The following is a 27,901-nucleotide window of genomic DNA, read 5'->3' as shown; positions in this document are numbered from 1 at the left end:
AGTGGACCAAGGACTGATCTAGTTGTACACTACTAATTACCTTAAATCTTGTGGACTCTTATCCCCTGTATATTACTTTTTAATATGTCAGTCAGCCATTCTCTTATCCATGGTAATATTTTATTATCCAAACCCATATTTTTCAAATTATGCAACATTCTTCATTGCTGTATTCTGTCAAAAAACCTTTGCAAAATCCAAAAGTATCAATTCTCCTTATCTAGTTCAATCACAACATTATTATAGAATGTGGGCAAGTTGTTAAAACATGACCTTCCCTTAATAAACCCATGCTGTTCATTGCAAAATAGAGATTCACTGTCAACCCATTTCTGAATGCAAGCCCTAATCAATTTTTCCAAAATCTTCACCACCACTCCTGAGATAATGATCAGTCAGTAGTTGGATACATTGGTTTTTGCACCACCCTTGTGCAATGGGTTTACCATACATTGTTTCCATTCCTGCTGAATTATCCCTGTTCTGAGACTCAAATTATGCAGCCAGTTCAGCTGAACTCTTTCAGCACCTGTGCTGATATCCCTCCAGTTCCTATTGTTGAATTCTTATTCAGTTTGTGCAACAGCTCCAATACTTCTTCTTCATACACCTGAGTTTCTTCATTCAATGAAGATGTAGCGGTGAGCTCAATGTCGTGTACACCAGGTTGATATCTTTTAGCCAAATGGACACTCATTAGTTGAACAATCTCTTTTACATCTGTCATCCTCACGCCATCCACATTCAGAAGAGTTATTCTTTCTTTTACTTGCAGCATATCGATATAATTCTTGTGGGTTGTCTTTAGCACACAGAGGCAGTTTCTTTTCATACTGAGACTTTGCTTTTCGTGCAACAGTTGTGACTATTCTTGCCTGCTGCTTGTATTTTCATAATGCGCATCATCCTTATGTTACTAATTATTATAATAATGGAATTAACTCACGTCAATTATTCTTTATTCATAGAATTTTCACCTAAGTATCACAGGCATCATCAGTACAGGTACAAGGCTAATTAAACAATAACTGTTATATTCACAAAGCACCACCTAAGTAGCTAAGGTTAAATTTATTTAATTATTATTTTTTTTTATTTTATTTATTTTAAATTATTTAAATTTAATTATTTAGTTATTTAATTATAATAATTTAATTTTTATATTTTTTAATTTTTAATAAATATATATGTGTAAAATTATATGTTAGGAAAGATTTGCTGCCTTATAAAGTACTATCTCCCACAAGGGGGAAAGACGTAGACCATCGGATCTGTTAGGGGAGTGAAATAATGTTTCGCATGTTTCTTTGTATAGCTGTTCCATTAGGAACCGACTTTTGTGAATGACTTTTGTCTTGTTTCACTTAACTCTATGTCTGGTGTTGATGGCATGTTCTGCAATTCCAGACTGTTCAGGTTCAAGGTACCGGATGTACGACTGGTGTTCTTCTAACCTGGTATTCTTCTTTTATATATATATATATATATATATATATATATATATATATATATATATATATATATATTTTAAAAAAAAATTATTTATTTATTTTTAAATTATTAAGTAAATAACTAAATAATTAAATTTAAATAATTTAAACTAAATAAAAAAATAAATAAATAATAATAATAATTAAATAAATTTAGGAAATTTAACCTTAGCTACTTAGGTAGTGCTTTGTGAATATAACAATTATTGTTTAATTAGCCTTGTACCTGTAGTGATGATGCCTGTGATACTCGGGTGAAAATTCTACGAATAAAGAATAATTTGTGAGTTAATTTCGTTATTATAATAGTTAGTAATATGTCTACTCACAGGATTTCCTTACTGAAAAATCATCCTTATGCACATGGTATTCCTTCCACATCATCCACTTCTTACAAATCTCTTGCTTAATAAAACTACACATCCACTTGACTCTAACCCTGTTTATTCTTTGAACTCTTGGCACACATGCTGATATTGCGTCATTTAAATATTTTTTAAATGCTTCCCATGCACTGTCAGTATTCTTCCCATCCAGTCACTGATACCATTCCACTGAACTCTGTATACTGCCCAATTGGTCATAATTTTCTGCTTTGTAGTTCAGCATTTAACCTTTTCTGAATGGAACGTTTATAAACTTAGTCACTTCACAAGTGAGTACTGCGTGATCACTTTCACCAACTGGTAGCAAAATTGTTACGTCTTTAACTGAAACACCCTCTTGCACTATAATGAAATGTAACCCTTTTGACCTAGAGTTCCTTCTGTCTCATGTTGCTTGAGGAAGGTGTCTCGCAACAGCTCAGTAAAGTCAGTTTTATTCTTCTTATGAGATTTTACTGCTACCTAGTCAAGATTTGGATAATTAGTCTCTTGTTATGGTTGCTCTTTTTACACCTATCGTCTCTCTTTGGTGATGCATTTTTTCATCACTAGCAACCGATTTACCAGCTCTGTAACAACACCTCACTGTGTAATTGATCTGGTTAGATTGCACCTCATACCAGATGTCTACAAATTCACTGCCACTTGAAATACTGTTACTAGGACTACAATCATTGTTTTCTCAACAATAACTGGATTCAAGTCATCTGATATCATTAGCAGCACGTCCCCTACTCTCTTATCTTGTTTATTCTTCCTAAAAATACTGTACCCTTTACACGCAATACCAATTAGTATGTCTGATTCTGATAGCCAGATCTCACTAATGCCTACAATCTGAGGTCCCAACATATTGAACAAGGCAACAAACTCTATCCCTTTCTCTCTGATACTCCTAGCATTTGTATATAAACATAATAAGGGACCTAAATTTTCTTTTTGTCTCTTTATATACTCTTGTCTGCAATCTCCCCACAGCTGACAACTTGCAGATCTCTATTCTTCTCTAGTACCTTGTACATGTAGGCACCTGTGCACCTTTGATGGGTCTGAACCGGATGAACACAAAGTTGAAATTGTTCTCTCCTTGTAATCATTTCCATGATTATACCCATTCCTGTCATTAGCACAATTATATATCATTGTCACTCTTACACTCATGTTCTCACTATTCCTCCCATTATAATTTAGTTTCCCTGACTCTCTGTGTTATGTCTCATACCAGTTGTTAGGTTTTCAAGACCTTATACCAAACATATTCATATGTAAGCTTTGCCTCTTATACAAATCTAATCTTCCCTCAAACTCACTCCACAGATCGATAAATTTGCATCTATTCCTTCTACACAGCCTACTTATCGAATTGTTTGCCATCATAGCCCTTCTTCTTAATTCATTTTTATCATATCAAGGTAATATACTTTTCGTTTTCTCACTGTCCACTCTTGCCTCTTCTAACAACCCTTTCATGTCCTCTCTCATACTGAACTTGTCATTAGTGCCTACTACAATTATGATCTGGTTTACTTTTCTTTTTTTGTTTTTGAATTGCTTGAATTATATTTTTAATTTTTGCTCATGGAAAACTCAGTCATAACCTGCTCATCAACAGCATGTTTTATTCTTTCTTTTAAGGTTATACGGTGATCAGCACTCATATTTTTAAATTTAGGGACACAAAAACACACACATGTTGAACAGATTATTTTATTAATTACTAATAAAATAAAACTTGACTTTTCGACCCCTGTATCGAGGTCATCATCGGAAGAATACAAGTGCATACGGAACAAGCTAATTTGATTGGAAAAATGCCAAGTCCCTACACTGCACCAAAACCTGGTTTGAGAGAAAATTTAAAGAGTCATGTGGAATGCTCAAACACAACCCAAATCTTGACAAAAATGATGACCTAACCATTTCAAGAATGTGGAGGACCCATCTACAACCTATGTAACAACCTAAACTAGCCATAGAAAAATCCCACTACAAGAAGACAACTTGGTGAAGTGTTTGTAAAATTCAACAGCAACTCAAAGAAATCATACTATAACAATCAGAACTATCCAAAAGAATATTAATACATGTGCTTAAGGCTCAGAGCTGTATAACTGAGAGGAGACCTCCACATAGCCTTTCAAGGAATGCGGAGAACCGATCAGGGCTTCTAACCTAATGTCCAATCCTCACCCTCTCGTGGTGCACCCTGTTGGGTATCTACTTTGATACTGAACGAACGAGGATGGGCTAGCAATTTGGGATTTAGCCGAACAAATTGTATTCTTATTGGTTAAACCAAAATAAAAAATGATGGTACAACATAACAAAATTTCATGCCGGCTGGGGCGTCGCCCAGTTAAACAAGGCCCCCGTTGTTTTCGCCAGGGAACCAGGGCGAACAGCGAAAAGTCAGCTACTGGAACAAATCTGAAAACAAACCCCAACTCAACATCACCAGAGTTAAAGATCGGTACTATCAACGTAAGAAGCCTGAATGGCAAAGAAATGGAGCTAGCTGAGGAATTAGATAAATACCAGATCGACATAATAGGGGTGATTGAAACAAAAAAGACCAAAACTGTGAGATCTTTCTGAGCAATAAATACAAAATGTTATATTCAGGCAATGACAATCAAGGAAAAGAAGGAGTAGCCATAGTATTCAACACAAAATACGAGGCTAATCTTCTTGAATGGCAGTCAGTCTCAAGTAGAGTAATGTGGGCAAATATGAGAATGGGGAACTGAACAATGAGACTTATTTCTGCCTATGGTCCCACAGAAGGTTCTACTAAGGTAGAAGTGGAGGAATTTTTTGACGCTTTAGAAAAAGCAACTGACACAATGAAAAAGGAAAAGTTGGTCCTTGTTGGGGATCTAAATAGCAGAGTAGGAAATGATTGTGAGACATACAAAAATATTTTGGTAAAATTTGGAGAAAAGAGCAAAGCTAATAATAATGGCAAATATCTGTTGGATTTCTGCTCAGGACATGGACTGGTTATTACTAACTCTATGTTCCAACATAAAAATGTGCACAAAATCACATGGAGAGAAGAGGCTAGGAATAAGAAAAGTTTCATTGACTATGTTATTGTTGATAGTGATGTTTTCTCTGTGGTGCAGGACACCAGAGTGTACAGAGGATTTGAAATTGGAAGTGATCACTATTTAGTCTTGAGCAGGATAAAATTGAATTTCATATTGAAAAGAATAACATGTAAGAAAGTTTTAAAGCGAACAAAAGTTGAGCAGCTCTCAGATGTGAACTGTAGACTAAAATACAGAAATATTATTGAAAAGAAAATGAAAGAGTTTGAGAACAGGAATCAAACCTTGGAGATTCAGTGGCAAACTCTGAAGAAAACATTGATTGATTCTGCCAGAGAGGCATGTGGTGAGGTTGTGTGCAAGGATAAAAAAATCGGAACTCCCTGGTGGACACAGGAAGTTAAAGAGGCATTGAAGGAAAAGAAGAAAGCATATCAAAAGTTCCTGGCAAATAAGTCAGCTTTTACTCTTACAGAATACAGAGACCAATGTAAGAAAGCTAAACAGTGTGTAAAACTAGCTAAACAAAAGTCATGGGAGGACTTTGGCAAGAATATAGAAAATAAATATCAAGAAGGTGGCAAAATATTCTGGAGGTTGTTGAAGAAGCTTAGGAATGGAGGAAAGAGTGCTGTAAAAGGAGTTAGAGATGATAAAGGTGACATGAAAACTGGAATAAAAGATATCCTTGAAGTATGGAGTAATTACTTTGAAAAACTGCTAAATGAAACAAGCAGTGATGATAGCACGGTGCCAAAAAACACTGACCAGGCATGCAGTCAGGAATACATATCCATACTTGAAGTAGAAAAAGCCATCAAAGGCTTGAAATGTGGAAAGGCAGCAGGAGTTGATGATATTCGACCAGAAATGCTGAAGTATGGTGGTATAAAAGTCTTACATTGGCTGCACTCATAGTTCAGAAAGCCTGGACAGAGGGACGAATTCCTGATGATTGGAGTAGAGCTCTCATAGTACCCATATATAAAAAGGGAAATAAAACTGAATGTGAGAATTACAGAGGTGTTTCCCTACTGAGTGTTCCTGGCAAGGTCAATGCAAGTATACTTGAGAAACGGTTGAGAAGAATTGTGGAATAAAAGCTTGGTGAAGAACAAGCTGGATTCAGGCCAAATAGAGGCTGTCAGGATGGCATTATATCAAGCAGTATTTAGTCTTTATTTGAGTTGTAAGTCAGCAGTTAGAATTGCAGGAAGTACAGGAAGATTGTGTGAGACAAGGATGTATATTATCCCCTCTGTTATTCATTATCTATATGGATCACATTATGAAAGAAAGTGGTATTAAACCTGATATCAAAATTGGAGATGTTAATGTCAGCTCTTTGCTTTATGCGGATGATGTTATACTTCTAAATAAATCCGCTAGAAGTCTGCAAAATTCTCTGACTAAATTCTATTGCTGTTGTAATAGATATGGTATGAAGGTCAGCAATAAAAAGACAAAGATAATGAGAATAGGCAGAATCATTGAAAATATCAACTGTGTTGTGAATGGAGAACCCGTGGAACAAGTAAAACATTTCAGCTACTTAGGCACGATTTTTACTGAAGATGGTAAATTAAATATAGAAATAGACAACAGAATCAGCAAAGCTGGTATGGTGGGAAGTCAATTGAATAAATTCATATGCAATAAGAGAGAAATTAGTCGGAACACTAAATTAGCTGTATACAAGACAGTGTTCAAACCAGTTTTAACTTATGGATCTGAGAGCTGGGTCAGAAGTAAAACACTTGACCAAAGACTAGAGACCACAGATATGAGAGTCCTGAGAAAGATTAGAGGCGTGAACAGATGGCATCAATGGCAATATCATATTAAAAACGAGGATATTAGGAAAGAACTTGACATTGTCAGCATCCAGGAATGCGTTAGCAGAGCTAATCTCATGTGGTATGGTCACTTAAACAGAATGGGCGAGGAAAGATTAGCAAAACAAGTGTTCTCTGCCAGGTTGGCAGGAAAACGACCCAGAGGAAGACCAAGATATAGGTGGATTGATACGGTACAAAGTGCCTTAGACGATAGAAATATATAAGATCTGATAATGTTGGAGTCTTGACAAGTAACAGACTGATTTGGAGGAAAATTGTAGATAGGAAATTAATAATGATGTAATTTTTTCATGTAGTACTGTCATATCCTGTACACCCCTTGAGGGTACATGGCAGGAATTTGATGATGATGAGGAGGAGGAGGACTTTAGCAGTTTATTGTAGTTGTATTTATTTATTTTTTTATATATTTATTATTATTATTATTTTTTAAAATTTTTTTGTTTTTATCACTAGAGGTCAGGCTAGGGAAAAGGATTAACTATCTATGTAGATTTAGTTTACCGGTATACAGGGCATGAGCATGTAGCTTGTTCCGTATACACTTGTATTCTTCCGATGATGATGACCTCGATACAGGGGTTGAAACGTCAAGTTTTATTTTATTAGTAATTAATAAAATAATCTGTTCAACACGTGTGTTTTTGTGTCTCTAAATTTACAAATATGAGCATGTTTTATGATAATCGGCATACCAAATATCCTTAATTTTACAAATATTATTGGTCCCTTTCATCATCAGTTTCTAATGTTCCCAAAGGTTATAGAGGATGCCAAGATAGTACTACGTAATCAAGTTTATATTATTACAAGCATGGTGCTAAGTTTTCTTCGAAATGAATCTCATTAGATTTTATATTTCTGTCTTATAAGGCAAAGTAACTGCATCAGTCTGCCCAGATGTTGGTCCACTGAGCCTCTGTGTATCATCCTAGCATCAATACATCAGTTTGACTAAGTTTATCTCCCATTCTTTTTAAGTGGTATGGAATACTTTTATATCAAGTTTCATTAGTTTCTTCATTATTGAAACGATTCTATCATCGATGCCATATGTTTCACTAGGTTTTCTCATGTCTGTGATCCTTACCATTTCATCAGTTGTTTTATTTCTACCGTTACTCTCAGATCAATGAGTTAAAATTATTTTGAGCACTGCCTTTGTATACTTCTAGTTTAAAGTGTTGACTAATTTCTTTCATGCTCCCTAAAAATTTATTCACTTGGTTCTGCTCCATAAGAGTTCTGTTTCTTCTGTAATCTATTTCAAAGTTTAATTTACATTTAATTTAATTAATATAATTTAAATTTCAAAAAAAAAAATAAATTGTGTAGTAACAAATGTTTCATTTGTTCTGTACATTCTTTATTGGGAATGCAGTTGTTTTCTTTGTTTTTGTAATTCCTTTTCATTGCCTTTCCATGTGAGGTACCTGATTGTGGTGGAGTGGACTTCCCACTATTGATATGGTGCTTTCTATTTGTGAGTCTGTTTTTACTATCCTATCTTCCAGACTGCCATCACTGGGAACTAACACCTTGCCACTGTGTTTGCAGTTCGATGCACTGCCATTTGAAGAGAGGAATGGTATCATATAGTACTCTGTACTTGCAAGATTGCCACTCCTAGATGCCCCAGCCAGGATCAGTTGGCTAGTGTACTTGCCTGTGATCATCAACAGTGTTATAGTAAGTCTTTTTCCCTGGTCCATAGATTGGACCCAAGGCTTGGGTGTTGGTATAGCATCCAGCATAGTCTTGGCATTCCACTCCCAAGCACAGTCATTACTAGCCAGAGAGTGAATGTTCAAGGTTGGTGGGAATCTCTGGGACCATCTTCTTGTTTATCGGGGCCATCAACAAGCTCCCAACCAGGTTCAGAAACCATCAAATCATTAACAGAGAAACCACAGTAAAAAACAAAAAAAAAACATCAGAAGCTAGTACAAATACACCACTTTTCTTAATCTTGCATTCAATAGGGAAACATCCACTGGGAAAGTTTCACCCTTCTTTATTCAGAAGGGTTTGCAGGATCTCCAAAATCTATAATGAAACTGGATTCAGAAGGTATCCTTGTTAAAGCAGCTACAGTAGCATAATTAGAAGAATTACTCCATCCAATATCTATTGAGGGATTACTAATTACAGTTACTCCTGCTTCCACCACAAAACTTTAAACTTTTCTAGAGGCACAATATCAGAGTGGGACCTCCTTGATATTCCCAATGAGGAGATCTTCACTTTAAAGCAGTTTAAAGGATTTAAAATATACAGCCTTAAATGTCTGAACTGTGGTGATTCATCAGCTGCCTGTCATGGCAAAGAGAAAAATCAGTATGGACTCACTCCTGAAGATATGCCAAAAATGGTCCCACTGTATGAAAATCCTCTTATTAAAAACATTAATGTAACCTGTACTAAAGAGGATCAAACACATGACTCCATACCCTTGAATAAATGCTCTATCAGCATCTCTTTCCCAAGCAGAGAAGGAAATGACAGATGCTGACCATTCATAATTCTCAAAAAAAAAAAAAAAAAAAAAAAAAAAAAAAAAAAAAAAAAAAAAAACCTAGACTAATGAAAAGAAAAGATCTCATCATTGGAAGCCAGGTGATATCACCAAAAGGAAATAATGAAAACAGTTCCTACAATGGAATTGTTATGGATTCTGACAAACCATAGATGATATCAAGGCTCTCTTGCAGAAGTATAAAGTAACATGCTTCTGCATGCACTAAACATAACTTAAACTGAGTGATGATCCAGCATTCTGTAATGTTACCATCATTTGTAAGAACAGCCATCCTTTTGGGCAATCTACACACTTCCAGCAAGTCTCACGTAACACCAGCATAGCAGTTGCTCTCAGTTGGAATTTTAATAACTGACTTGTACACCTTTTCCTCATTAGCAGAATTTGTTTCTGCAGCAGTCAATTTATCTCCCATCAGTGATGCAGTGAATAATGTAGCAAAGTGTATTATACAAGATTCCAAAACTAGTTCCTAAAACATGTAGATGGTTTCCACATTAATATCACCTTCCTCCACTTTAATCATCATTCCACCACTAAGCTGTGGTAGAATGATGATTGCACAGCAGCCAAAGAAGTCCAGAAGAAAGCTCGGTGCATTTTTTGCAGATACACCACGCAACAAACCTAACTGCTTTCAAATGTACTGAAGCCTGTACAAGACATATCAGAGCCATAAGGAATCTTCTATAACAAGATTCATCAACAGCAAAGATGTATAGGGAAAATATCCAGAAAATGAAAGGCTGATACACCACTCAACAATTGCCGACACATTTGCAGAGATTTTTTGCCTAAACATGAGCAACATCTTATCCTCCTAAGTTCCTAGCTCAAAAAAGCAAAGCAGGAAAACAACAAATTCTCTTCTTTGAATGTTACCTAAGGATATAGCAGGCCTTTCACTAAAGAAGAAATGAAAGCTACTTTTCTTAAGTGCTATCTGACTGCTGTTGGACCAGATAATATCCATTACTAGATAGTAAAACATCTGTCGTCATCATCCATGGTTCATCTACTGCACTTTACAACAGAATTTTCTGCGAGAGTATATTTTTGAATACCTGGCAAAAGACAGTAACTGCCATTCCTAAGCAAAAGAAAGATCCAAAATCCCAAAATAAACTGTCCAATTGCTCTGACCAGCTAGCTGGTCAAAAAAAAAAAATTTTTTTTTTCTTTTTCAGAACTCAATCTGGCTTTCAGAAATATTCTACTACTGATAGATGATATTTTTAGAATGTATCAGTAGTAGAATATCATCATGATGATGACCATGTCTTCATTCTGACTCAGATTAGGACAAACAGCATTTCCAGTTGTACCAGAAGCCTAGTTCTTGGGACTTATATTTTGACAATAAAATTACCTTTCTTCTTCGCTTAAGCCATTTGTGAGATAAATGCTGCAAAGCAATGAGCATCCTATCTTCCATGTCTTTGGGTGGAAGATAGGGTGTAAAGAATCATCTTCTGACAGATGTTCTTTGCTTTGTTTGTACAGGGCATTGATAAGATCAAAACTTGATTATGGGTTCCAAGTCTGTTTCTACCAGGGAGTGTACCCTTTGATGGCTGGACCCAGTTCACCTTCAAGCCATCAGAATTGTAGCTGGAGCATTTCGAACTTTACCTTTACTTGTTCTTCAACATCTGTCTCTTTTATACACAGTGAAAATAAAATCTCTGCCAGACCACTCCACATGACTTAGTTTTTTGTCCATGATGAGAGATTCTATACAAGACTCAACAGACCACCATAAAACCTTTTGGCTTGCAAATAAAAACTCCTAAAAGCTCTAGATATTGGGATAGTCAACACAGCACATATGCCACTAAATACAGTGAGTGTGGCATTCGTGCATGCCACCATGTAGCTTTTCTTTCTGTGAACTACCAAAATATTCCACCCAACCAACTGTTTGACTATTAATTAGACCATATTAAGTCTGATATTAAATTGTGACAGTCTAGTTTTCATGTGGACTATAAAGAGTTAATCGTTCTTACTTAGCCCTGCATTGGTCAGTCATTTCACACACACTTTCCAATTCAGGAATGATAACATGCCTGTGTGTGAGTCATATGATGCCAAACTAATCATCATTCATATTATCAACGAGTGCAGTCATTATTTTAATCACTTCCCTAACCTGTCTAAACCCTGTACACTTGGGCAGGTTTTATCAGACTCATTGAGGTTATCCCGTTTTTTTTTTTTTTTAATTTCTAAGATCATTAATGTTTATCATCTGATATAAATTATTTATGTATTAGTTTAATTTATTATATATGTGTCTTCAGAAATCTTTTATTTTATTTTATTAATCTTTTATGAATTTTACTGCATTTTTTTTCACTTCTTGTTGCATCTTTTTTCTATGCTGAATTTTATCTGTTTTTGCTGTTTTATTTATTACTTTTTGTACTTCTAAGAAATGTTTTATTCATATCTGAAATCTGCATATACATATATGCAGATTTCAGACATATATATGGCACTTATATATGACGTGTACTTATGCAGCATGACCATGGCTATTCTTTTGCCATTAAACCAAAAAGCATGCAAATCAATAATCCATTTTATTGCTGATTTTCATACCAAATTTATTATGGTAGTTATTCAGTTTAATTAATAAAATAAAATTAATAATAGTAATAAAATAAATAAAATTGATTGATTTAGGGAGTATAACATATCTACTTAAAGTAAACTGCAGAGTTGAATGACTGGATACCTGAATCTACCTAGATACTGAAAATGAACAAAGATGGGTGGCAGTTCAGGATATAGCTGACCTAATTGTATTCTGGCTTAAAACAATATAACATAATAGTATTATCTGATAGAATTCATACTGCCTGGGACATTTACATGGTTAAACAAGACCTAGCTGGCCTTGGTTGGCTGAATGGTTATCGTGTCTGCTTTCCAGCCAAAAGGCAGCGGATTCGAATCCTGCCCTGGGCATGGATGTTTATGACATATACATTCCCTTTCCACATAGAGTTTGTAGGGCAAACTCTATGCAGAAAGGGAATCTGCAACCCTACCACTCATTCTAGAAGAAGACACTCCCAAAACCCAGTGAGGTACAGGAGTGACCACACGGCATCTACAGATGTCAGATGTGTGTGGGGGGAGGGAGAACCAAGACCCTATTTTTTTCATCAGGAAACTAGGACAAACAGCAAAAAGTCAGCTACTAGGACAAATCCCAAGTCAACATTAGTAGAATTCAAGATTGGTTACTGTCAACATAAGAAGCATCAGTGAAAAAATGAAACTATCAGAAGAATTGGATAAGTACCATATTGACATAATAGTTGTTACAGAAACAAAGAAGACAAAAGAGAGGGGAGGTTTTTCTAAGCAACAACCAAAATGCATTATATTCATGCAATAAACGATCAGAGTAGTTATAATATTTAAGTGCCATGTATGATGAGAATCTTCTTGAATGGTGGTCAGTATCAAGTAGAGTGTAGGCAAATTCAGGATGTGCCAGGAAACACATGGCACAAATTGTGTCATGGTTCAGTTAAAACTGAATGATACATTTGTTCTTGGTCTTGTGTAAGTCTCTTCTAAGGAAGAAATGTAGTAATTATTCTAGGCATTAAAGAAGGCAGCTGATACAAAGAAAAGTTGGTCCTTGTTAGAAATATAAACAGCAGAGTAGGAAATGATTACCAGACTTATAAAAATGTTTTGGAAAAATTTGGAGAAAAAGAGCAAAGCTGATAACAGTTAAGTGCCTGTGTGATTTCTGTTGGACATCAACTAGGCTGACAATCATGCTGGTTCAGGATATGTGTAAACAGATGATTCAAAATCAGAATCTATCACCTTAATTTTGGGTAGGATAAAATTGAATATCATATTTAAAAAAAAAGGAAAGCATGCAAGAAAGTTTTTTAAGGAATGAAGTTGTGTAGCTTTCAAAGCTACTCAGCTGTAGACAGACTGAAAACTGTAGACTCAAATATGCAAATATTATTCAAGAAAAAAAAAGAATTTGGAAATAAGGACTTACCCTTGGTTCTTGTTTGCAGACAATCTCTCCATCAATTTAGTGATGTTTCATCACTAAATTGATGGAGAGATTGAAAGATGGAGAGAAAAAAAAAATGTCTGAACTCCATGGTAGACTCAGGAAGCTAGATGCAGACAAGGAAAAGAAGAAAGCGTATTGAAAGTTCCTGGCAAGTAAGTCAACAAAGAAAGTGAAACACTGTGTAAAACTAATTAACAAAAGTTGTGGAAAAACTGGTAAGAACAAAGAAAATAAATATCAGGAGGATGGGAAAATATCCAGGCAGCTGTTGAAAAAGATTAGAAATGGAGGAAAAAGTACTGTAAAAACAACCAGAGGTAAAGGTTATTCAAAAACTGAAGATAAAGATATTCTAGATGTTTGGAGTAATTACTTTGAAATATTTCTAAATGAAACAAACAGTGACTGCATGGTTGTAGAAACATTCAAGAGGAATGTTATCAGGGTGCATATCTGTAGAAAAATCCATCGGAAATGTAGAAAAGCACTTAGTAGATGATATTTGACCAGAAATGCTCAGTTTATAGTGTTGTAAATTTCAGAAGGCTCCGTTGGAGGATTGGAGTAAAGCTGCTGTCATAGTACCCATCTGTAAAGGCATTCACTTCGGTGTAATTAGATATCCAATGTCGTATTATATTGGTAGGATTATGCTAGAAGAAACTGATGAGGCTAGGGATCTTGGAGTGTTAGTAGATAGGAAGTTGAAGTTCATGGGCCATGTGGCAAAGATTGCAAATACAACTCAAAATATAATTGCAATGCTAAAATGAACATTCACATGTAAAGATAAGAATATCATTTTGCCTCTTTACAAGGCCTTGATAAGACCTCACTTGGGCTATTGTGTGCAGGTCTAGTCTCCTGGTTTCTGTTGTGATTCTGATATATTGGAGAGAGTACAAAGGAGTGTTAAAAATGATATCAGGATTGTGCAATGCTGATTATGAAAACAGATTGAGAATTTGTAGACTGCAGACACTAGCAAACAGGAAAAAGAGAGGTGATATGATTAAGACTTACAAACTTCTGAAAGGGTCATACAGGATTTCAATTTATGGAGAGTGGGTAAGGACAAGAGGGCATCCTCGGAAGCTGAGAATCAGTGCTGCTAAGAAGGGGGATGAGGACTACATTTTTCTCTCAGAGGGTGGTGCGTGATTGGAATGCATTGCCATTGGATGTTGTGAGTTCAAGCAGTGTGAATGAATTCAAGAATAAGTATGATAACTGGTGTGTGTAGTATGTGGCCTTCCTCGAAGAGTCTGACTCCCTGGAGATCTCTCTTAATAATAATAGTAATCTACAAAAAGGGAAATAAAACTGAATGTGAGAATTATAGAGGTATATCTTGACTTAGTGTTCGATATAAGATTTATGCAAGCATACTTAAAAAAAGACTGAGAAAAATATTGTGGAATGGAAGTTGGAGAAGAATAAGCTGGGTTCAGGCCATAGATTGTCATGATAAGATTTTCACTATTAAGTTATAGTTGCAAAATCATTGGAAACAAAGATATGTATTTAAGTTGTAGAGATCTGGGAAAGGCATATGACATGGTACCAAGGGAAAAGTTGTTCAAAATGCCAAATTATATGGTGTAAATAAGACATTATATCAAGCAGTATATATTCTATATTAGTTGTTCTTCAGTGGTTAAAATTGAAACAGGTATGGAAAGATTGATGAAGTCAATAAATCAGATGAAAGTGCGTATTAACTTGACTATTCATCGTCTATGTGGTCACTTTATGAAAGAAAGTGACATTAAACTTTATTAAATTTCATTATTAAAAAAATATGGAAACTGTGCTGTAGTAAATCTTAAGTTTTTAATATAAACCAGAATAATCACTTGATGTTTTGACCTTCATATTAAAGTTAACTGGAGTATGCACATTTATGCAAAGAAACAAGCTACGTTACAATTTACATGGTATGCTTAAGTCACAGTAATTTGGTCAACCACTAAAATGACGTGCCTGACCTCTGGTTGAAAAAAAATCATACTACATCAAAGCTAGAGGTCTGCTTTCTATTTGGTTATAAATCATTAAGAGATATATTAAGCTAGAGAGCAAAATTAATTGCACAAATTGGAACAAAACAATATAGTTGGTGGCCAATAAGAGCTGAAATTATTGCTTCAAATTACTCAACAAATTTGGATGCATGAGACTGCCCCAAATTTGAGAAGCATTCATCCTAAGGTCTTCAGCCCAATGACCAAGACTACCCAATTTAGCCTGCTAGGCGAAACCGTTTAGGACTCTAGGCCTGACTTAGGTTCATCCTCATTTGCCTGCAGTGTTAGTGCTTGCATGCACATATGTTTTTTGCAATCTCTGATGGCAATGTAACGTTGCTGAAATATAACATCTTTTATAATTTATTTCCTGAAAAATAATAGTTGTTAAGACATAATCAAACAGTCTATAACTTTTTTTTTTCTTCCCTTTAATTTATTTTTTGTTTCTGTTTCATGGCTATCTTAATATTTTTAGTTTTGCTAATTCTTTCATTGTTATACTTCTTACATTCCACATGGCTATGTTTAAAATGTTTGAGCCTAATCTTTTATCTTTTCCTGGTTATAATCCTTTTTTTTTTCTGTCGAATGAATTTTCCAGTCGAAGCATTTAAGTTAGAGATTTTTTACTATTAAGGTAACCAGCTTTATTCAAAACCTCTACCCTGGAGGGTATCTCTCTTAGCCTAGCACCCACCTCTTGACCTGTCCAGCTAGGAAGTAACTTAGCTACCACTGGTATAGCTCATGAGTTCATTTGGTGTGTGTGTGTGTGTGTGTGTGTGTGTGTGTGTGTGTGTGTGTGTGTGTGTGTAAGCCTCCTTACGATATCAAGGTGGAGATACCATTAAGGAGAAGTATTGAAGTCATTACCCTCTATATACATGTAATCTAGTCGTGAAGATACTTGATGTTCAAACTTTGTTTACTTACACTTGAATAAAAGATTAAACATGAATATAATTTCTTGGCATCTTTACTTTATAACCAAGCGAAAAAAAACTTTCAAAATTTTATAGTACTCATCCTCAGTATTTAAGATTTTCATATACAAAACATTTTGCTGCCTTCATTATGTTTAACTTCTTTTTCTTCCCGTGACTTTTGTTTAGGTTTAGTTTATTAAATGTTAATGTTTTTTTTTTTTATTAGAATGAATTTCTCACTACTGGGAAGATTGCAAAAAATAAATGTCATGTTTGTTTTTTAAGAACATATCTGAAGCTCATCAGACAATGGTAGGTACTGTGCTACATACTGGTTCATCTGGACTGAATACCATTACTTCTCGCCCAAGTACACCAAGTATAATACAACCTACAAATCAGCAGCAGACTGTAGCTGTTAAGGTGAGCAGTTTTTAAATAAGAGTTTGATAATATAGAGTTAGTGAGTTGCTTAATTTCTAACGTTGTTCAGACATCATTTTAGCCTTCTGAGTAAGACTTGATTTTGAACAGGTAACAATGTTTTGTCTTGTGCTTAGTGTGACTGTTACATTACACACTTGATAATCATTGCTGACCATTTGTTTCTGTTTAAAATCATTAATAATTGAATATATTATTATAAATTAAAGATGCCAAGAAATTATATTATTGGTTTAATCCTTTATCCAAGTGTAAGCAAACAAGTTTGTACCTGAAGTAATTTCGGGACTGGGCAACTCGTATATAGAAGCTAATGACTTTACATTACTTGCCTTAGTATCCCATAATGCAAAGCACATATCCTTACAGACATGTATAATGCTATACATTATGGGAAGGATCACTATCCAAGAGCAGTTTCGACCTTTATTAAGGTCACATCAGTGGGAGCCAGACCCAGAAGTGATACCAAGGTGGAAGTAATGCAGAAGTCATATTTGCACCTAAATAGTTTGCTTACACTTGTATAATGGATTAAACCAAGAATATAATTTCTTGACATCTTTAATTTCTAGCACAACCAAGTGGAAAAACTTCCAACATCCATCTCTAATCCAGAACTTTTTAATAATAGGGTGGGACACCTTTTTGCTACTCATATATGGAAATATGACTTCTGGGTCTGGCTCCCATTGATGAGACCTCAATAAAGGTCAAAATCACTTCTTGGTAGTGACTCTTCCCATAATGTCATAGCATTATACATGTCTGTTAAGGATATGTGCTTTGCATTATGGGATACTAAGGCAAATGAAGTGAAGTCATTAGCTTCTATATATGAGTTGCCCAGTCCTGAATTTATTGCAGGTGCATGTTTCATTACACTTGGATAAAGGATTAAACCAAGAATATAATTGCTTGGCATCTTCAATTTATAGTACAACCAAGTGGAAAAACTTCCAACATGAATATATTATTGTTTTAATTTCCTTCATTCTTTGAAAAAGACATCTTTATGTTCACAGTTAAGAATCATATAGCAAGTAAAATCAACTTGCATCCAATGAGCTTCTCCTCTTGTAAACATCATAAAGCTGAAGTGTAGACTAAAGTTTTCAAAAAGAACATGTGATTAATGATTTTTTTTTTTTTTTCTCGAACATATGTTAGTGAGAATTTATTTTGCTAAGAAATACCTTCTTGGGATTTCTTTAAGGGAGTCTTCATAGCTCAGTTGATTTCGACAATGCCCTTTTGTTAGAAAGACCTGGGTTTGAATCGCATCTAGGATGCGAAGAACCTTTATCAGGGCATTTCAAGTGAATATGTGTTAGCCAGTCTCGTACGAAAGTGGAAGAATTTTTCATCCTGTAAAATAGATAAACCAGCCATTAGGATGCATGCAGTTAACACACACAATACACTCGCCACATAGCATGAGTTGCTTTGAGCATAAATCCAAATTAACCAACCTTAATTTAAGTTTGTACATCTTAGCAATGCTTTGTTGGCTGTTCCATATCTTAGGAAAGTCATTGGCAAGTTGCTTAGTGTCAGCATGAATGAACTAGGAGAGTAGCAGTGTTTATCTATAGAGATATGCATTATTTCTTACAATAAATGTTATGTTGCCATACCAGTATTGCAATAAACTTAACAGAATAAAACACTGATTTCTCTTTTGTAACATGTCTGTAAACAAAATCAAATCACATAATTATGCTGCTGGAATAGAAAGCTATCTATCTCTCTTTCTCTCTCTCTCTCTCAAAAAGTATGTACAGATAATTATGTGTAAAATTCACTTAATTGGTTGTTATAAAAGCAAGTTAAATGTTTATTTTCGAGATATAAGAAATTGATGTGGACTTCTTGAAGTTAGATTGATGTAGGAAATATCTTGTGAGGTGCTCTGAATAATCTTGGAAATTTATTAACTGAAGTGCCCTTTGCCACTGACCACCATTTAATATTATAGTTAGTTGGGCAATGGTCACCTAATTCTGACTTTTCATGATCTTGAAACTAAACGTAATTCACTTTGCTCTTCATATCTCATTTCAGCAGATTGATCTGTTTGTTCATAGTAATTAAGGCCACACGAGCATGGAATTCTGTTAGCACCAGAAAGAGACATGCTTTAACGTCTCCATCTTTCTTTCCGAAGAAAATTTCAGAAGAGATGAAAGGAAAGGCAGAGATTAATTTTTTTAAGATATGAGCAGTTCCTGCAATAAACACCTTTTAACATATGAAATAGCTATCTAGTTTGAGTATACTGTATAATGACTTAGTATTTTGTTAATGGTGAATAAATTATAGACATTCGAAGAAAGGTCATTTTTCATATTTATATTCATGTGCTTAAGAACAGTTAACCATTCTTTATCTCTTTTTACACTAAATTTGCTTTTCTAATATTTATCTTTCTTAGGAAGATCTGCTGTACATTTTCAGAACTACAAGTAGGCTAGATGGTAAATACACAAATGAAATAATACCAGAAATGAGATGGATGGGGAAATATTTGCAGAAAATTGTTTCCAGTAAATCATGTAGAAATATGGTTAGATAGGATTAACTACTCATTGCTGTTCCTTTTGATTTGCTGATAAAACTTTTCTCCCTATATATGCATATTTTTTAAATAAACATCAGGACTTCCTTAATTTCTGCACATGTGAAGGGAAAGTAAGAATCTCAAATGATAAACTGAGTAGAAATCTGAGAAGTAGCCGGGATGCATGTTACAATCTTTAAATTCAATATCAGGAGAAAAATTCATAAATTGTGTCTCTGTGTCTTGTAATCTTATTTTGTAAACCAGAATGTAATGTCAGAACTCAGTATTATATATCATTTTGAATTAGTTTTAAATATTTTATTTTGCAAATAACATCAGTTTTTTTGACAGATGACTAATAAAGTAATCCTGTAACTTGAATGTTAACCTAGATGACTGTTTGGCAATTCCTCTATTGGTTTACAACCCACAACTGACAACCTATCTATTAATTATAATCATGTCTTAAAAATATGCTTGTCCATGATGAATGGAATTTTTACTTGACAAAAAAGGAAAAAAAATCAGAAAAGGAGTTTTGGTTTTATCATCAGTTACATTTTTGTAATGCCAGTTACTTGTTGCATCTATTGGGGAATGATCGTGATTAGAAATACCTATTTTGTCAATTCTCACTGATTTTGTGATAATGGAATATGACCAATGTGAGGATAGAATGCATATATTTCATCTTTAGAGAGCACTCAGTCATACTATGAAGTAACCTGTTAATCACGACACGGCAGCCCAAAATAGATATGCAACAACTAGTAATTAGTTTATTTCTTACCTGGTCATGGAATGTGTGTAATTTGATCCATTAACACTAAAAATAATATTCGATGGATATAATTGTGGGTGCCATGGCTGTATGGCACAAATGTTGAATAGTGCTTGGGATGATATTTAAGGCCTCCCTTGATGAGTAAGGACTCGGTGTTGTAGCAAATAATAATAAGTCCTTACTCATCAAGGGAAGCCATAAATATCATCCCAAGCACTATCCAACATTTGTGCCATACAGCCATGGCACCCACAATTATATCCATCCAATTTTATTTTCAGTGTTAATGGATCAAATTACACACATTCCATCGCTTCAACTTTACAATAATAAAACTTGTGAAGTTGAAGCATTTATTTTCCAAAATAGTTTATGTTGAGTCTAACCTAATTCCCCACCCCCAAATTGGTGCGTGTCATATAACATCACTTGCCATCCATCTGACATTGTTTCAGAGCCATCATCATCATCAAATTCCTGCCATGTACCCTCAAGTGGTGTACAGGATATGATAGTACTACATGAAAAAAATTACATCATTATTAATTTCCTATCTACAATTTTCCTCCAAATCAGTCTGTTACTTGTCAAGACTCCAACATTATCAGATCTTATATTTCTATCGTCTAAGGCACTTTGTACCGTATCAATCCACCTATATCTTGGTCTTCCTCTAGGTCGTTTTGCTGCCAACCTGGCAGAGAACACTTGTTTTTGCTAATCTTTCCTCGCCCATTCTGTTTAAGTGACCATGCCACCTGAGATTAGCTCTGCTAACGCATTCCTGGATGCTGACAATGTCAAGTTCTTTCCTAATATCCTCGTTTTTAATATGATATTGCCATTGATGCCATCTGTTCATGCCTCTAATCTTTCTCAGGACTCTCATATCTGTGGTCTCTAGTCTTTGGTCAAGTGTTTTACTTCTGACCCAGCTCTCAGATCCATAAGTTAAAACTGGTTTGAACACTGTCTTGTATACAGCTAATTTAGTGTTCCGACTAATTTCTCTCTTATTCCATATGAATTTATTCAATTGACTTCCCACCATACCAGCTTTGCTGATTCTGTTGTCTATTTCTATATTTAATTTACCATCTTCAGTAAAAATGATGCCTAAAATAGCAGAAATGTTTTACTTGTTCCACAGGTTCTCCATTCACAACACAGTTGACATTTTCAATGATTCTGCCTATTTTCATTGTCTTTGTCTTTTTATTGCTGACCTTCATACCATATCTATTACAACAGCTATTCAATTTAGTCAGAGAATCTTGTAGCAGATTTATTTAGAAGTATAACATCATCCGCATAAAGCAACGAGCTGACATTAACATCTCCAATTTTGATATCATGTTTAATACCACTTTCCTTCATAATGTGATCCATATAGATAATGAATAACAGAGGGGATAATGTACAACCTTGTCTCACACCAGAATTAACATTAAACCATCTTCCTGTACTTCCTTCAATTCTAACTGCTGACTTACAACTCAAATAAAGACTAAGTAATGCTTGATATAATGCCCCATTGACACCATATAACTGCAGCGTATTGAATAGCTTCTCTCGTGGCACCTTGTCATATGCCTTTTCCAGATCGACAAAACTTAAATACAGATCTTTGTTATATTCCCATGCTTTCTCGACTATTTGTCGTAAAGTGAAGATCTGATCCTGACATCCTCTATTTGGCCTGAATCCAGCTTGTTCTTCACCAAGCTTTTCTTCCACAATTCTTCTCAACCGTTTCTCAAGTATACTTGCATAGATCTTGCCAGGAACACTCAGTAGGGAAATACCTCTGTAATTCTCACATGCAGTTTTATTTCCCTTTTTATATATGGGTACTATGAGAGCTCTACTCCAATCATCGGGAATTCGTCCCTCTGTCCAGGCTTTCTGAACTATGCAGTGCAGCCACTGTAAGACTCTTATACCACCATACTTCAGCATTTCTGGTCGAATATCATCTATTCCTGCTGCCTTTCCACGTTTCAAGCCTTTGATGGCTTTTTCTACTTCAAGTATGGATATGTATTCCTGACTGCATGCCTGGTCAGTGTTTTTTACCACTGTGCTGTCATCACTGCTTGTTTCATTTAGCAGTTTTTCAAAGTAATTACTCCATACTTCAAGGATATCTTTTTCTCCCGTTTTCATGTCACCTTTATCATCTCTAATTCCTTTTACAGCACTCTTTCCTCCATTCTTAAGCTTCTTCAACAACCTCCAGAATATTTTGCCACCTTCTTGATATTTATTTTCTATATTCTTGCCAAAGTCCTCCCATGACTTTTGTTTAGCTAGTTTTACACAGTGTTTAGTATTCTGTCAATATGCTGCAAGTAAAAGAAAGCATGAAGATGAAAAAATAACTCTTCTGAATGCAGATGGTGTGAGGGGTGCAGAAGAGGTTGTTCAACTGTTGAATGCCCATTTTGTTAAAAGCTATCAACTTGGTATATGCGACATTGACCTCATTGCTACCTTTTCACGATTAAGAAACTCCGGTATATGAGGACGAGCTATTAGAGCTGTTGCACAAACTGAGTAAGAATTCAGCAATAGGGACTCATGGGATATCAGCGTGTGTGTGCTAAAAGAGTGTTAATCTGAACTGGCTATTCCTTTGACTAGGCTGTTTAAAATGAGTCTCAAAACAGGGAAGATTCCACAGGAATTTGTTTGTTTTTTATAATGTAATGTATTTGTTTTTACATTATGGAAAATACCAAGAATAGTGATCAGAACTTTACCACCTTTGCTGCGAGGATTGCCCGAGATTGTACTATGTACTAAGACTACTTGCATTAGCTCACGCTAGTAATCGCCGATACTTTTATAGTTTATTTACTATATTCGGCACGAAACGCTCTGATTACAATCTTTGAGTTTCTTATTCGGTTTTAAAACAATATGAGATTTAATATCCCCTTAATTTAAATAATGTTTATATCGCCGAAATGAAGCCTATTGGCTCCTTATATTTAAGTAACTAAATGGGACACCTTTTTTGACAACTCATATAGCAGAGTATATAAGTTCTTTTCGCTATACCCGTTGGTATTAATTTGGTCTAGGTACTCACTGATGAAACCTCAAAAAAGGCTGAAACTGGTCTGGGTAGTGACCTCCCACCATAATGTAATAACAGCATATATTTCCTAGGAAATGTGTATTTTATATTATGGAAAATACCAAGAATAGCAATCAGAACTTTACCATCTTTGCTGTGAGTTGCCCGAGATTGTACTACGTACAAGGACTACTTGCATTAGCTCACGCTAGTAATCGCCGATACTTTAATAGTTTATTATACTATATTCAGCATGAAACTCTCTGATTCCAATCTTTGAGTTTCTTATTCGGTTTTAAAACAATGTGGGATTTAATATCCCCTTAATTTAAATAGAGAATATGAGTTTGGATTATAGAATATCAGCATGGATAAGAGGATGGCTGACTGACAGATATGAAAAAGTGGTATATGGGGGGGGGGGGGTGAGTCTGCAAGATTTAAGGGGAGTCCTAATCTTTAGCTCTTGTCCCCTCTGGTTGTGAGAAGAAGTTTAAGATCGAGACTATAGAGTTTTCCCTGCACGGGTGGCCGTTGCATGCTTTAACCATCGTGGAAGAGTGGAAATACCTCGGTGTCATGTTCACCCCAAAGGGAAGGTCTTCTGTCTTTTCTATCCTAGAAGCTGGGATCGCTTCTTTGAGGAAAGCTTCTCTTAAGCCCCAACAAAGACTGTTTCTCCTTTCCCACTATCTCCTACCTCACTTTTACAACAAGTTGGTGCTTGGTAGACATATATCTCAGTACTGTCTTGAATGGACAGGGCTATCTGTTCGGCTGTGAGATCATGGCTCCGACTGATGCCTGACATCCCTACTGCATATTTCCACACATGGGTGAAGAATGGTGGGCTCGGGGTTTCCATCGCTTAGATAGCTAATCCCACGCCTGTGGCTGTCAAGAATCGCTAAGTTAGAACTATCTTCTTCCCCTATCTGCAGAGAGGCTTTCTATAGCCCATTAATACAAGAAGACTTTAGGCGGGCTAAAGGCTGGGTCCCATTATCAGGGTATCTTAATTGAGTTAGCACCCGTCGAACACGAGTGGGCATCTCTGTTGCACTGTTCTGTAGATGGTGCTCCTTTAAAAGAGTCATATCTGGTGCCTCCCCAGCATGATTGGGTAAGGGATGGCACCAGACTCCTTCCTGGGTTCGAGTATATTGACCTTATCAGGACAAGGATCAGTGCCCTGCCTTCTCGAGCCCGCACAGCTCGATGGGGTAGTGACGACTCATACTGTAGGGCTGGCTGCCACTACAGTGAGACATTGTATCATATAGCTCAGAGTTGCTTCCGCACCCATGGGGTCCGCATGCAGAGGCATGAAGCCATGGTCTCCATTCTGAACAACTGCTTTAAGAACAAAGGTTGAGTGACCGCAGTGGAACCGCATTATAGGACCTCCACAGGTTTGTGTAAGCCAAGCTTAGTGATTAAAAGAGATGGTGACGTTTGGGTAGTTGATGCCCAGGTGGTGGGAACAGGGTGCCCACTAGCTTATAGCCATAATAATATAGTGAACTACTATAAAAATAATCAAGATCTAGTTAGTAAGATACGGGAGGAGCATGGGGAAACTCCGAGGTTTACCAGTGCCACCATCTCTTTACATGGCATATGGAGCACAGATAGTTATAAGGACTTAAAACAGCTTGGGCTTATGCAGAAGGATACAAAAGTTCTTTCCCTGAGGACCCTGCAGGGCACACTGGTGGCATGGCATTGCCACCAGAGAATGACTGCAATGATAACTAGAACAGGCATAGTGTAAAACACTTGTAAAGGTTTAAGCCTATATCAAGCCTGGATGTGGTAAGGGTAGTACTGCCCATACCAGTACAAAGATTAATAAAAAAAAAATAACTAGTGGTGTACCACAAGGATCAGTGCTTGGCCCACTGTTATTCAATCTATACATTAATGATATTGGGAAGGATTTCACAAGCGACTTACAGCTATTTGCTGATGATGCAGAGATAGGTGAGATAATCAGGAATGCTGCTGATATGCAGTACTTGCAGAATGATTTGAAGAAGGTGGAATTGTGGGCATAGGAAAATTGATGTCAGTAAATGTAAATTCATTCACTTCGGCATGATTAGATATCCAATGTCGTATTATATTGGTGGGATTATGCTTGAATAAACTGACGAGGCTAGGGATCTTAGAGTATTAGTAGATGAGAAGTTGAAGTTCAGGGGCCATGTAGCAAAGATTGCTAATACAACTCCAAAGATAATTGCAATGCTGAAACGAACATTCTCATGTAAAGATAAGGATGTCATTTTGCCTCTTTACAAGGCTTTGATAAAACTTCACTTGGACTATTGTGTGCAGGTCTAGTTTCTGTTGTGATTCTGATATATTGGAGGGAGTGCAAAGGAGAGTGTTAAAAATCATATCAGGATTATGAAGACAGATTGAGAATTTGTAGACTGCAGATACTAGCAAAGGAGAAAGAGGGGTGATATGATTGAGACTTACAAACTTCTGAAAGGGTCATACAGGACTTTAATTGATGGAAGTTTTCAATTTATGCAGGGTGGGAAAAAGACGAGGGCATTCTTAGAAGCTGAGAATGAATGCTGCTAAGAAGTGGGGTGAGAGCTAGATTTTTCTCTCATAGGGTGGTGCATGATTGGAATAGATTGCCATTGTGCATTGTGAGTGGAGTGTAAGCAGTGTGAATGAATTCTGAATTATGATAAATTATGGCAGCTGTTGCATGTAGTATGTGGCCTCCCTTGATGAGTCTGAATCCATGGAGATCTCTTTTAATAATAATAATAATAATAATGAAGAATTGTATTATTAATTAAAAAAACATAATAAATGGTCTTGTGTGACTTCCAAAATGCATGATTGTTTTCTTCACAGACAAATAAACATTCAAATATAATTAGTTATATGTGCTTTAACTCTGATAATTATTTTGGGTTAAAATTAGCCATAACATTAACAAAAGTTCCTAAATTGACCAGATCCAGTTATAAACACATGACTATGATATATATTCTGCAGTTGTGGTAAAAGTACACCCAGGCTAACATCTAAGGGAGAATTTTGCCTGACTTGTGAATGTGTACAAAATTCTTCCATGTCATGGGTATAATGTAATTCCTGATTTAGGAGTTACTGGCCATCCATTAATTTTTTTAATGTCTTCATGAAAGATAGTCTTTAAAATGAAAAAATGTGCTACTTGTGATACGTCTGATAATCTTAGTAAATGAGTAGTTAATATTTTTGGTTGTCCTTTCGCTACCAGTGAGATCAGCATTCAAGTTCAAAGGTATAGAATATTCAGTTATTTCTAAAAAAAAAAAAATTCCTTTTTTTTCTGACCAGAAGATTATTATTGAAAGAGTCAAGTGTAGGGGATTTATATGCTATCTCCCCTGTTATTTAATGTCACGTTTTTGTTTGTTGAATGTCACTTAGGAAAGTGATATTCAAGTGAAGGATATTAATCTTAGGTCTTTACTTCATGTAGATGACATTATCCTTTTATAAGTAGCTACAGTAAAGAACAAATTTTTTTCTTTATCCTTACTATTAGTATGTTATCTTTTTATTCCAATTCATCTTCAGTGCTCTTTTGTCAGGATTATTCAAAATGTTCCGTGAATTCCAAATTACTGTCAGTTATCACTTTCATGTCCCTAGTATCATAATAGTCTTTTATTGCAGCCTACATTATTTTGAGAAGCATATAACATAGAAGCGTAAGAAAGGAACAGTGAAAAAAATTACGTACGATGGGTATTAACAAGTGTTAATGAAAAAAAGGCAACTAGCTAATCAAATTGTTAATATGTCAAGGGCACCTAGGGACCATGAACATACCAAGAGAGTTAAGAAAGAACTTAGAGCTTTAAAAACCAATACCCCTGCTTTCTCATAATATGCCTCGATCTTCACTATAGATGAAGTAAAAGCCATCATAAAAGATATCAAAGCAGGCAAGGCCCCAGGCTTCGATGGTGTCCAGCCTGAATTTCTGATTAATAGCAGGCCAAATACTATAAAATGGCTCTCTGAATTCTTTTCTGATATATTATTGACTGGCCGACTACCTAGCCAGTTTAAGAAGTCAAAAATAGTTGCTATTCTTAAACCTGGAAAACCACCCCAAGAGGCAAAACATTATAGACCTATTGCTTTATTGAGTTGCACCTATAAAATGTTAGAACGCTTTCTAACATTTTATAGGTGCTTTGGAGTTGCCCGTAATAATAGTAATAGTAATATATCCCGATTGAACAAGCCGGTTTTGGTGAAAAACGTGGTTGCTGTGATCAAGTGCTCACTTTAACATCATACATAGAAGCTGGATTCCAGAAGCAAGTAAAAACATCAGCTGTCTTATTGGATCTAACAGCAGCCTATGATACAGAATGGCAGAAGGTCTTATATGCAAATTTCTTAGCATTGTCCCATGTAAACGGGCACACTTAATTTCCTCCATGCTCACAGAATGTTTCTTTCAAGTTCTATTAGGAAATAAAATGTCCTGACAACGAAAACTTAATAATGGTCTTCCACAAGGGTCAGTATTGACACCCTTACTTTATAACCAATACACGTATGACATGCCCACTACCATCTCACGCAAGTTCTGTTATGCTGATGACACTGTAATTGCTATTTGACAAAAACATGAGTCAGGCTGAAGATGTATTTAC

General features: G+C 35.6%; 1 protein-coding gene across 2 annotated transcripts in view; it reads left to right on the top strand.

The window, feature by feature from the left end:
• Positions 1-27,901, top strand: part of LOC150096621 (transcription initiation factor TFIID subunit 4B-like) — a 383,016-nt gene that overhangs the window by 49,994 nt on the left and 305,121 nt on the right. For both annotated transcript variants that reach the window (XM_090407990.1, XM_090407989.1), the window contains exon 4: positions 16,626-16,763. In XM_090407990.1, the coding sequence (XP_090264116.1) occupies positions 16,626-16,763 (138 nt within the window). The remainder of the gene's footprint in view (positions 1-16,625; positions 16,764-27,901) is intronic.

Source organism: Typopeltis vanoorti, chromosome 18 (genome assembly GCF_054136105.1).
Source record: "Typopeltis vanoorti isolate ZY-2024b chromosome 18, IOZ_Tvanoo_1.0, whole genome shotgun sequence".
Lineage (NCBI taxonomy): Eukaryota > Metazoa > Arthropoda > Arachnida > Uropygi > Thelyphonidae > Typopeltis > Typopeltis vanoorti.
This window is presented reverse-complemented; position numbering and strand designations above follow the sequence as displayed.